The sequence below is a fragment of the Myxine glutinosa genome, chromosome 11 (genome assembly GCF_964187855.1).
Source record: "Myxine glutinosa chromosome 11, kmMyxGlut1.1, whole genome shotgun sequence".
NCBI classification, from domain to species: Eukaryota; Metazoa; Chordata; class Myxini; order Myxiniformes; family Myxinidae; genus Myxine; species Myxine glutinosa.
The window spans coordinates 105617500-105630593 of record NC_136271.1 but is presented as its reverse complement, the minus strand read 5'-3'; the positions used below and the strand labels follow the sequence as shown (position 1 = coordinate 105630593).

Here is a 13094-nt window from a genome sequence, read left to right as displayed (position 1 = left end):
AAGCAAGAGTGTTATGATTTATGGGAGAGAGACATGGGTAATCGACGTAGAGCAGCAACGAAGGCTGGAAAGGGTGGAAATGCGAATGGTTCGGCGGATGCGCGGAGTATCGTTGAGAGAGAGGAAGACAAATGATGAATTGCGAAAGATGATGGGAATATTGCCTGTGATTGATGCTGTGAAGAGAAACAGGTTGAGATGGTTTGGTCATGTGTTGAGGAAGGATGAAAGTGACTGGTTGAGAAGAGTGATGGAAATGAATGTAGATTGTAGAAGGAAGTAGAGGACGGGGAAGACCGAGAAAGACTTGGCTAAAGATGGTGGAAGAAGAAATGCGGGCAAGGGGGTTAACAAGGAGAGATGCAGAAAATAGGGCAAAATGGAGAAGATCGTCATGGGGACCGCAAGGCTAACCCCCGCTCTAGCAGGGAAAATGGCCTTAAAATGCATGTTGTTGTTGTTGTTGTTTTTTTGCTAGATACAAGGGCAGTCTGCCATATAGCTCCTCATTTGTTTGATGCTCTCTCCAGATTATATTCAGTGCTGCCCTCATCAACCTTGTAGAGCAGCCACCAAGTCGCCTCTCAAGTGTCCATGTTCGTGTCCAACTATCGTCACCATGTTGAAGCATAATCTCTCCTGCTGCATGGAAGAATTTCACCATCTTTTGTTCATCCAAGGAAATCTGCTTCTTCGTTCTGTCCGCACGAAGTGCAGATATTCATGTTCACTTCCTGCTGTTATCATGACATAGTCGAGGACTATGACGAATAAAAATTGTGCCAATGTGTCACCATGGAGAACTCCATTGAAAATATGGAAGAATTCTGTCTCACCATCAGTGCCATTGTAAATGATCTCCACTGCCTTTACTATGATGTCATCTGGTATACCACACCATGCACTTGAAAAATCAAGAACATCTTCCTGTTAATGGAATTGAATGCTTTCTTAAAATCCACAAGAGTCGTCACTGCTGATAAAACTTTCATCGTAATGTCTTCTACGAGCCTTCCCAATGAGAGAATGTAGGACACTGTTGATCTCTCTGGATGGAAACCATTTTGTTTTTTCCTCCAGATCGAGTCCACATGTATCCTGATTCTATTCAAGATCATCCCGTTATAATCTTTAGCAGCCACTGTGTAAGGCTGATCCCTCGATAGTTCTCAGGTAGACAGATCACCTTTTTAAGAATTGAAATAATGGTGCTTTTTGACCATATCGGTGGTTTATCACCTGTTAAAACCTTATTGCATACCTGAACTGAAGTAGCTGACTATTCAAAGCCCTACGTTTCCAATCTTCAGCGGGTATCTTATGCAGTCCACTTGCTTTGCTATTTGGTAAAGTTTCTGTAGTTTTTCTCAGATCATCGAGTGTAAAATCACCAGTTTTGATTGGAAAGGTTTTGTCGACTATTGTTTGTACCTGTTGGTGATCATGTATGACAAGTCTTTGTCCAAGTAAATTTCAGAAGTGTTCCTCCGACTTTCGCATTTGTTGCTTATCCCTATCCGAATCTCTCTTGAGGGAGAGAGATCGCTTATTACCCTCACCAGAGGTATTGCATTTGAGTCCGTTTGTCTGTTTGTTTGTTTGTTTGTCCGCACAGAATAAATGCGATTTTCTCTGCAACCGTTGGTCCGATTGACAGGAAATTTTCACCATGTGTGCACCTCCTCCTGTAGAATTTTTTATGCTAATTACGACGTTATAGGTCACGTGGTTCGGCCGCCACCTTGGAAGTTGTAAAGAACTCTCCATGGGGAATAAAATATGTTAATGATGATGTCATAGGTGCCTCCACTATGACGTCATAATTCGACAAGTACAAAACTTCATCCGATCAAGATCAAATTTCTTGAGCGCCATGTTGGCATAAACTGGTGGAGATAAAAAAATAATGATGACGTCATCGGTCACGTGGTTCGGAAGCCATCTTGGAAAAAACAAAAAACTTTGCACCTCTACATCTCCGAAATCACTGAATAGAAAAAATTGACATGGCTCATTGTGTAAAGAACTCTCCATGGGAATAAAATATGTTAATGATGATGTCATAGGTGCGTCCATTGTGACATCATATTTCGACAAGTACAAATAGTAGGGGAGCCAAGGCCTGAATCTAGAAGTGGGGTAGTCATGGAAGAACATACTTTTGTCTTTGGTGTTTTTTGGTAGAATGGACCATGGTGCACATGTCGAGGGTGGCCTGCTTGGGCAACTCTCTTGCGAAAGTGCTGATCCAGCTGAATTTATCATCTGTTGACATGGCAAACTTCGGCCCTAAAATTAGGGGTAGGGGAAATGTAAATGGCTATTTCATCATGTTGCAATTGTTGTATTCTAACATTTTAGGTATCATCATAAAGGTATTAGGCTAGGCTACAAATTGGTATCAGAAAATTGTCATTGGGGTCACAGTACAGTTTTAGGGGTCAAAAGTCACGCTCGGAAGGGTCAGGTGAAAATCTAGGGGTCGGGGGTATAAATGACCCCATTGTACCCAAACCAATAAAAAAAAAAAAATTCTACTCACATAAATTTAAGAGTACTACATAAAGTTTTTAATAATCAAGCCATGTTTGATGGGAATACAAGTTTTGGGAATTAACCCCTTAATGTCTATGAGCAAAATCGAAAAATGGCAAAAATAAGATTTTTTAAAAATAGAAGTGATTCCATGCTACTTGCATGATCAACTCATGTGTATAATGTAATATATTATAAATTGTATTGATAAGGCATATAACCTGACCATTTAAACCAATTTAACCATTTGCTTGCCTATATTAACCCCTTCTGGGTGTTTCAGTTAAACCATGTTAGCCCTGTTCATTCGTTTACAAACTGGTACTTTCAACTCGAAACCAAACATACCATGGGTATGCATTCACTTTTCTTGTTAGATTAGGCCTTAAAATATTCACAAGGTTTGATAAAATGAATCTCTCATGTACATTTAATGAGGGTAAGTGGGGATAAATGTACCATATCCATACAGTATCATTCCTCTGATAAATTACTACATGTAGTAAAATAGGGTGTGTCAATACAAGGCTTGTGAACTTTCTGTTAGTATTTTAGTTAGGATGATGAGACTGATTTATGAATGAAGAATCATGAGTGAGACGTTTATGTTCATAGAACATCTTCATTTTTTTCTTCCATTAGTATGCACATCAGTGGATCCCCGCAACAGTTACAAGCCATGGTGCATGAAACTTTGGCTTTTCTGCAAGGGCAATGTGGCCCACATTTATCTTTGCGACATTTGCATTTAGTTTTCAGCAAACCTGGTTTTGACGGTTTTGTCATCAAAGTAGCCAGCAGGTATCCTCTCTTGGTATTCCGGCCAAAGTCGGTGTGATCGGGCAACGTTGGACTTGCCATTGAAGCACGTTTCCAAATTAATATTTGGTACAGAGCCCTCAGGATGTGAAGCTGAAAAGCATCGCTTGTGGGAGGCAATGATTGGATGTCAGATCTCTTTGTTTGAAAAAGATGACACCGTAGTTCATCCATAGAACCAGAGAAGTCCTTTTTCCCATACAGTGCATAGACATATTTATGCGCGCACTCTGCAATGGCTTCTGACATTTCAATATCCTCTTCAGGAATTCCATATTGTGCAACTGGCTCAAGGAGCTTTCCACAATCCAATGCCACTTTCAATGCACGTTTTTTTCCACAATGGAAAAAGTATCTGACTGTATCACAGCCAGTGAGAGCATATGCTGACAGTAAGGATGAGCTGGTCATATCTGTGTATTGGCTTGCCAAAACCTTGGAAATAACATGACATGGGATGAAGATGTTCTCCTTTTGCATCCAGAGCTCGTCTAAACCATCGACCCTTGAAACGTGGTAGATAGCCGGCATAATGACATCCGTGTCAGTGGCTTGGATGACTGCTCTCTTGCACCCTTGTTCCTTTGCCGAGTATGCAATGTGAGCAAAGATACGCGTATCAGCCTCCTCATGTTCATCACATGCCAAGCTTTCAAGTTCTGATGTACCATTTTTGGTCAACTTCAAGGCAGGCCCACGGGGCATGCCTCCCAGTATTAAGGTGCATCCATTTGGTATTTTCTGGTGATTTGTTAGCCATGTCTTGGACAGATATGCTTGGAGATGTTCCTCGTTTTCTTGATGGGAGACAAAACCCTTCCATAGTGGGAGCCCTAATTTGTCATGAGGGATGAAAGTTTTCGTCTTCTGGACCATTTTCTCCCTACGCATTCTCTCTTCCAGCTTCAAGCTTCTCTGAGGGATGACATCATAGCGATCGCCAACAACATGTGTTACGGATTCGGGATTCGTCACTTCCGTTGTTGTTTTCATCCACTGTAAACATTTTCGATTCCATGTACTATTATTGTTGTCGTTTAAGGGAAATAGATATTACTATTTTCAAAAGGTAAAAAAGTCAATGTTTTAAATGAAACCGGAACCGAACGACGACGAAGAGGAAGAGGAGGAAAAGAAGGTGGAGCGAGTGAGTTCGACAAGAAAGCCGAGCTGCTTTGAGGTCTGGAGCGAACGCTGGCGAACGCGGGTCATGTGTGAACTTTGGGTTTCCCGGGAAAGGGATTCCTGCGACAGAGTTGTTATCGCTGTGACAGATCAACCTGCATGTCAGGTTTTGCGGTTGATTCCGAGGAGAATCATCGTAGTGCCGTTACGCCTCGAGAACGGGCCGTCGGCCATTTTGACTCGCGCGCTTTGCGCTTCGCTCAAGGTTTTTGATTTCGCTTTAACCATTGTCACCGCATTCAGACGTGAATCTGGTGTGTGTATGTAACGTGGCTTTTGAGTGGAAATCTGCGGTTCGCCGGTTGGGAGCCGTGGAGCGTCCATACCCGAGGGTGTGATTTCCCAGTCGCCTTGAGGGCACCTTTGCGCAGCTTTGCCGCGTGACTGTGACTGTCACCCGAACGGGATTCTGATCTCGATTAGACATCGTTCTGACGGTCGCTGGAGCGGATCGACTTTGGCTTGATGCTGGAATAGACATTGGGGAATGTTCTTCTTTTCGCTCACTTGGAGCACAGTGAGTTATATTGTACGAACCTGATGGTACCATCATAGGAAATATATATTGGTTGTACAATTGATTACTATTGTTGTTGTACTGTTATTCTTGTGTGATCTTAATACAATACTTGGTTGTTGGTAACAACTGGTGTGGTTTCACCATTGATCTTTGACACAGAATAACACATCTTTCTGCCGTGACTCCTCTCGGGGCTCGGAGGTACACCGTGACCAGGGGGTTTGGGGAGGAGCACGTAACACATGGACAATGTTGCAATCCTTTGGTCTAAGGCGCAAGATCTTTTGAAGATATTTTGCAGAAAGCTCCTCAAATGTAGTGCTTCCAAGTTCCTGATAGCGCTGAATAAAGGCCATGAGGTCAATGAAAAATCCCGTATTTGATTCAGTATGTATAATGGGCAGTTCCTCTATTTCCTTCCACTGGGGACCCATCGTAGCCTTAAGCATTATGGCATAATCAGATTTGTTGCCCTTTCTCATGGAGAAGCCAGATGGATGTAGCTTGTCTGGAGTAAAAAGTGAACTGGGGTATTCTGCCCACTCATGGGAGAAGGCATCCACTTTCTCTTTATGGCTTAGGCTTTCGGCAAAGCAAAGGCTGCGGACCACAGAACTCTCTTCCACATACAGTTCTTTCGTTTGCTGTAGTTTCGATTTCTTCTTCACCTTTTCTACAAACGTTTTCAGTTTAACTGGTTCAACTTTTAGAGAGGCCTCATTCTCCGCTTTGGTGAGTGCATCAAATCCTTTCTGTTTTGCATCAATCAACTCAATGGACTGTGCAACTTGACCTGTGGATATGTTGACAAGTTCATCATTTGTCTGCAGAAGGGGTTAATCATCTTTTCGGTCACAACACGCTTGATGTTCTGCACTTGCTGTAAATCCCTCTCAGAAGTGCTTGCTTCCCCTGTTATTTGGGGGTCATGCTTCATGTGAGCCATCAACAGTGTCTTCTCTGAGGCTGCGGTCATGGCAGGCAATGCTTTCAGGTATTTGGATATTGTCTCTGGTCTTTGTGTTATTCCCTGTAGTAGCTTTGTCTTTGCGTCTTTATTATACGTTTGCTCCAGCGCCATATCCGACCAGACTCCATTGAATTTTCCTGGCTGCTTACGGATGGTGAAGTTCCCCTTTTCGGACTCTTCTTTGACTGTTGATGGCAAGTTTTTCATGGCCGACAAATAGTGTGGTAGGCATGCCGTGTACTTATTGTGACCAGCTGTGACTATGTAGGGAAGCATTTCTTCTGTGGCTTGTAGGTGAAGATCCCAAAGTCCTGCTCGTTCAGCTGCCATAAACTTCTTCAGGATCCCTATCATGTCGAGGTACATTAACCATAATTTGGCAGTCGGACAAGTGAAGATCATCTTGAATTCCTCTAGCTTCTGTCTCACATCATCTAGGTTTGATTCAGCTTGTCCGAAAGCACTCCTTGCCTCTTCACCTCGGTCCTCATTGATGCCCTTGCAGATGTCAGCTATGTGCTTAGATAGGGTGGAAAAGTCATCGGTGTTATGCCCCTGTTCAAGTATCCACGTTTCAAAATCTTCCAAAAGGAGACAACATCGCCCTCTCAACAATGGTATGGGCATGAAGCATGGCATAGTAGTCTTTCCCATCTAGGAGTTTGTTAGCAGTTCCTGGTAGGCAAACATCTGCTGCAGCCAACGTGTCCTCTATGCCTGTGTGTTTCATCAAATGGCCGATTGCACCAAGAAAGTTCATCGCAATATAGAAACCTCCCATTCGTAGGATAACATTGGCATACTTTTGCGGGTGTTTCTTCTGAAGTGCCAACACAATTTCATGTATGGCTTGATCACACGTGAGGACACAGTACAGCAATACCCCGGCCTACGTCATTAATTGGTTCCATAAGCCGTGACGTAACTCGGTTTTTGACGTAAACTGGGCGTAACGCCTTAAAAATGCCTTAAAAGGAAGACAAACACCGTAACCATGCAGCATTGATGTTAAGCACTGCCTGGTAGATGTTATAGTTTTTCCAAAACTGCCCGATGTTGATGCCTTCTTCCTCCGACGTTGCATCGACAGCCTGACGAAGAGTGCGGCGGAGATAGTAGCGCTTAAAAAGCACTATCACACCCTGGTCCAGTGGTCCATAGGCTGGATGAGCGATGTGGTGTTGGGTGGCAAGTACACCACCTTAGCATTGGGGTCAAAATCACCGAGGTTAGTGGGATGGCCAGATGCATTGTCCAAAATCTGCAGCAATTTAAATTGAATTTTCTTCTCTCGACAATAGCTCTTGACAGCCGGGATGAAATGATTGATGAACCATTCTTCAAAAATTATGACGGTTACCCATGTCTTCATATTATTCATCCAAATGACAGGAAGAGACGCCTTCGGGATGTTCTTAAGTGCCCGGGGGTTCGCCGCATGATACACCATGAGCGGCTTCAGCTTGAAGTCGCCGGTGCAATTACCCCCAAGCATTAGCGTTAGCCACTCCTTCGCGACTTTGTAGCCTGGCATGGTCTTCTCCTCCTTCGAGATAAAGGATCTGTCGGGCATCCTCTTCCAAAAAAAGGCCCGTTTCGTCGACGTTGAAGATCTGCTCGGGCAAGAATCCCTCGTCCTCAATGATCTTCTTCAATGTGGCAGGAAATTCCTCGGCGGCTACGATGTCGGCAGCTGCGGCTTCGCCCTGAATCTTGATGTTGTGCAAGTTGAAGCGCCGTTTAAAGCGTGCAAACCATCCAGAGCTTGCAATGAAGGTTGTGTCCTTATCCTCCGGGTACTTCTTCAGAAGATCCTGGAACAAAGACTTCGCCTTCTCCTGTATCAGCAGCTGGCTCGTTAGTATGCGTTCGTATTGGTATGCGTTGGTATTATAATGTAGGAGTGACGTAAAGTCACACATAATGACGTTCGCTGAACTGAAATTTACTCCAGAAGAGTGGCGTAAAGTCGGATTTGACGTACGTCGAAATGGCGTAAAACGGAGTATTGCTGTATTCTTGTCCCAACTCACTTGAAACTGTGACACAATAGTCAACTGCGTTGGTATTGGTATTGGTATTCATGTGCTTGTCAAAGTGGACATCTCTCTGGCCATTCTCAGAGAGCCTCCTCAGCGTCGACGAGTCTGGCATTTCACTCAGGCTGACTGGGACGGTCTTCAAGCAGCCATCAATCGTCTGGATTGGTCTCCCATCTCCACTGCCTCTGACATCAATTCTTCCTGGGAATTCTTCCAAAGCAAACTGATCTCTCTCATGCACAGATTTATCCCATCTCGCCTTCAATTGTCTTACCCTTCCTCCCGTCCATGGTACACTGAATCTTGTGGTGAGGCAGTTGCCCTGAAACAACTTGCCTTTGCCTCTTGGAAGGCTAATCCAACTGAAGGAAATCTCAGTTCCTTCCACCAAGCTCGGAACAAGTGTGTGTCTACCCTCAGGAGTGCCAGGAAGCACTATCTCTCCTCACTCAAGAATGAACTCTCAAACCTGTCTCCTTCCTCCAAATCCTGGTGGCGTCTGGTCAAATCCGTTTCTGGTGTTTGTTCCCCCTCCATCCCCTCCCTTACCTCAAATGGCCACACAGTTGACATCGCACGTGACAAAGCCGAATGCCTCAACTCTGTGTTCGCCTCGAAATCCTTAGTCCCAAACCCATCTCTCTCTGTTCCCACCTTTCCCAGTCGAACCCAAATGCTCCTGGACTCTGTGTCCTTCTCTCCTGACAAGGTGGAGGAGTTTTTGTCAAACCTCGACTCTGATTCTGCAACTGGACCAGACGGCATCAGCCCACGGGTCCTAAAATCCTGCTCTGCCGCTCTATCTCACCCTCTCTCCTTTCTTTTCACCCTATCTTTTGCTCAAGGTCATCTGCCAGCATCCTGGAAATCAGCTAACATTACCGCTTTACACAAAAAAGGTGCAAAAACAGATCCTTGCAACTACAGACCAATCAGCCTGCTCCCAATTATCAGCAAAGTCATGGAATCCATCATTGCTTCGGATATGAAATCTTTCCTCTTCTCCAATGGCTTGATCTCTGATCATCAATTTGGTTTCAGACCAGGTCACTCTACTCTGGACATGCTGCTTCTGCTGTCTCAACAATGGATGGAGGTCCTGAATGCCAAACAGGAAATCAGAGCTGTCTCCCTTGACATATCAAGGGCCTTTGATACGGTCTGGCACCCAGCTCTGCTCACCAAACTCTCCTCCTATGGTATCCATGGAAATCTCCATGCATGGCTTGCGGACTTCCTCTCTGGTCGTAGTCAACGTGTGGCCCTGAATGGATTTCTCTCATCTCCCCTTCCTGTTCAGGCTGGAGTTCCCCAAGGAAGTGTGCTGGGCCCTGTGCTTTTTCTGGTCTTTATCAATGATCTCTCTGACTCTCTGGAAAATCCTCTCTATCTCTTTGCTGATGACTCCACTCTCTGCCGCTCCATTCCTCTTCCCTCAGATAGGCAGTCTGCAGCCTCCTCACTCTCTGAAGACCTGGACAAAATCACAGACTGGTCAAACAAGTGGAACATGTCTTTCAATCCTGCCAAATCTCACTCTCTTACTATGTCTCTCCGAAAAGATCGACTGGACAACCCTCCCATCTACTTTCTCAACAATCCTCTCCAAGAAGTTCTGTCACTCAAGCTTTTGGGTCTCACTATCTGCCATGATCTTTCTTGGGAAAACCACATTTCCAAGCTGGCCTCCAAAGCCAGTCGCCGACTGGGCATCCTCCGTCGTGCGAAGTCCTTCCTCGGCACACCTGAGCTCCTCACCACATACAAGGCTTTCATCCGCAGCTCAATGGAATACTGTTCTCCCCTATGGGCTGGTGCTCCTGCCTCACACCTGGCTCGGCTTCACGCTGTTGAATCCAAAGCTTTCAAAATCATTGGAATCTCCCGCGATGAAGCTATCTCTGAGGGCCTTTCACTCACTCACCGCAGGCAGGTAGGTGGTCTTTCTGTCTTCTACCGACTCCTCTCCGGCCTTGCTCCCCCAGCTCTCTCCGTGCTCTGTCCCCCAAATATTCCTACAGGTCGCACAAGATCTGCCAGCAACCCTCTGATGGTTAAACTGCCGAAATCTCGGCTCTCTGCTCACCTTCACTCTTTCATTCCTCTTTTCTCCCGCCTGTGGAACAAACTCCCACACTCCCTTCAATCCCTCTCCTCCCTCCAGGTCTTTAAAACAGCTGTTCACCACCATCTCTTATCTTCCCCCATCCATAACCTTGATCTTTTCTACCCCCACTAATTCACCCCAGATCCACCTTGTTTGAAATTCCAACTTATTTCCTGGAAATCCTGGCAGTGTCCATATGTTTATACCTCTCCCACCCCCCCCCCTTCACATGCCTCCCCCCCTTCACATGCCTCCCCCCTTCACATGCCTCCCCCCCAAAGCCCTCTCCCTCCCACAGATCTCTCGATGTCTCCATGTCTCTCGGTCCCTGCTCTCAAATGTTGTGTTTGTGTCCTTCCCCCTCTCTCCCCATCTTGTCTACCGCTCCCGATGTTATTTGTTTTATGTGTCTGTTTGTCTTTCTGTGTGATTAATTTTCGCTCTTTCACGAGCCTCGATCTTGTATACAAAAAAAAAAAAAAAAACAACAAAAAAAAAAAAAACTGATTCCATAACGACATCGTGGTTTGTTGGGGACTCTGGGAAGAATGGTCCATAGCCAATGACAGTGGATTCTTTTGTCTCCTTTATTATGGCCTTGTGAAATTGCCTCCAACTTGTTGGCTTTAGCTCGTTCAGGAAATCCAACAAATCTGTAGATCCAGCATGGCAGACATTGAACAAGAAGTTGAATCTTACAGCACTGCATTCATCTGATCGAGTATCAGGGACCAGTTTTATTCCACTTAATGAACGGCTTTTCTGGCGGTCAGTCAATGTAAGCATACTAGGCTTGGTTAGAAAAGGCTCATTGGCATTCAAACTAGGCTTGCGAGACTTCTTGAGGGGTACAGTCATTGAGGTTGCATGACTATCGTCATCAGAGGGTGGCTGGTATTGGTAGATGATATGTGTGGTTCCATGTGTGGTCTTCCCATATATAGTATTCTCATGGAAATCTAGGTTGTCTATTGCAAAGTGAGTGAAAAATCCTCGGCTGATGTTTTCAGGTATGAAGTATCCTCTTTCCTGAAGCTGTCCCTCTGCTTTCTTTGCCATGGTTGAGACGTATCTCTGGGCATCGTAGTAACTGATACAGTTTCCAAATCTATTTAGTAGGGTGACAGTGTCTTTGCTCCTTGTCTGTTTGATGATGTGCAGGGCAGTGCCAACTTGTTTCGGTGTCGGGATAGTAGACATGGCCACAATGACATCCTGGCTAATGTTCAACACCTGTTTGTGTTGTTTTGGATTCGGTGCTACACGCCCATCAGGTCCAACATCAAAGGGTACATCAAGAAGCATCCAGGACAAATGATTGTATAAGTCTGTAGGGACAAGTTGTGATGCTGCTTGGTACGATATATCCAGATCAGGGTTTCCTACATCATTCTGGGTGGCAGTCCTCCTTTGAGTTTCCTTCACCTGTCCCCATATGGCCTTTGCTGTGAGGAAGGATTCTCGCTGGATTTGAACATTAACATCCTTCCCTCGGTCATCATCATTTTCATCAGCCTCATCATCAATATATTCCCATTCTTCAAGCTTGCCTTTAAGTTGTTTCACCTCAGACAAAACAGTTGCCAGTGATAAATCAGAAGAACACAACAACCTTGATGTACCAACCTGGGGAACAATGACAATTTTATCCCCAAAATAGTTTTCCATTTGCCTTACCAGTTGGTTTGAACTGTACAGCATTGCTTTTTCCACCTTTCTGTCAGCCAACCTTCGCCTTACCAAGTCACGCAACTGAGACACAAAGTATACAGTATTCTCATTCAGCAATTTGTTTTCAACTTCCGACACGATTGTTTCAAATGCACATTTACACTCATCGACACTATCAGGATCAGTTGACATCTTGTGCACTTACCACTAGGCCTACATCTAAGCAAATATGAAGTCAAGCATGATTTATGATAGCGAAAGTCATTGGCAATTAAGTCCATACAACTGTCACCATGTCCCTGTATCATGTGAAGCATTGCAAAGTCATCCAACTCTTTTGCTTTTTGCAATATAGTGTCCTCCCGAGCTTTCGTTGCGACAAGGGTCAGTTTATGCTGACCCTTTTTATCCCTCTCCTTGCCACAGATGAAACATACCATGGTAAATTCTGCCTTTGAAGTTGAAGATCTGGTGACAAGAGGCAAAGTTTTCTCAACAATATCATCCTCAGTTGTTTTGGAACGTTTCTTTTGATCAACAGATTTCTTGTTCGTATACATATTGCGACATCTTCGGTGATATTTTGGTTGTTTATCAAAAAATGCATCTCTGCAAATGATGTCATCTTGGAGACGCCTAGCAGTGTCATCATGGCGGTGTGTCACAGCGTATAAGAGAGTATCATACCCGTTGTTAGTCACCTGCTGCAGGGTATCATGGGTGGTTTTGTGACATATTATGCAGCAAGTAAAGTCAGTTTTGAGAAGAGACGGACTCTTGCGTTTCCTTCCAAACTGTAGCTCGGTGAGTTCTGCCATGGGTAGACTTTGGATGTTGTAACTTGAAGCTGAAAGGCAAAGTGCAAGGCGTCAAATTTTCAGTGAAATCCAACCATGCCAATGGAAATAAAATAAAATGCCGCTAGCCCCGCAAATCGGGAGCTGTACTACTCAGCCATAAAATGAAAATGGCAACAAGATGGCAGCTGTGGTGTGGCCATATTGGATGAAGAGCCGTGCTGGAAATCAAAAGGAAGCTTCCTCTATCCATGCGCAACACACAACTAGGGAAATTGGATGAACTGACAGACATTTTTAAGTTAATGGGCGGAAACCAAATTCAAGATGGCAGCTCTGGCAGCCATATTGGATATGGGATTTGGCCCGAAATGAAAAGGAAGCTACCTGTACCACCCCCAACACATCAGTAAGAAATGGGATCAATCGGCCAAGGCATTCTTTAGTT

The 13094-nt window shown here is 44.7% G+C and overlaps 1 protein-coding gene across 1 annotated transcript in view; it reads right to left on the bottom strand.

Annotated features, from left to right (window-relative positions):
* Nucleotides 1–11952: 11952 nt before the first annotated feature.
* LOC137437039 (uncharacterized) overlaps nucleotides 11953–13094 on the bottom strand; it is a 37337-nt gene continuing 36195 nt past the window's right edge. The window contains exon 8 of the mRNA XM_078786979.1: nucleotides 11953–12696. Within this exon, the coding sequence (XP_078643105.1) occupies nucleotides 11960–12696 (737 nt within the window). The 3' untranslated portion in view covers nucleotides 11953–11959. The remainder of the gene's footprint in view (nucleotides 12697–13094) is intronic.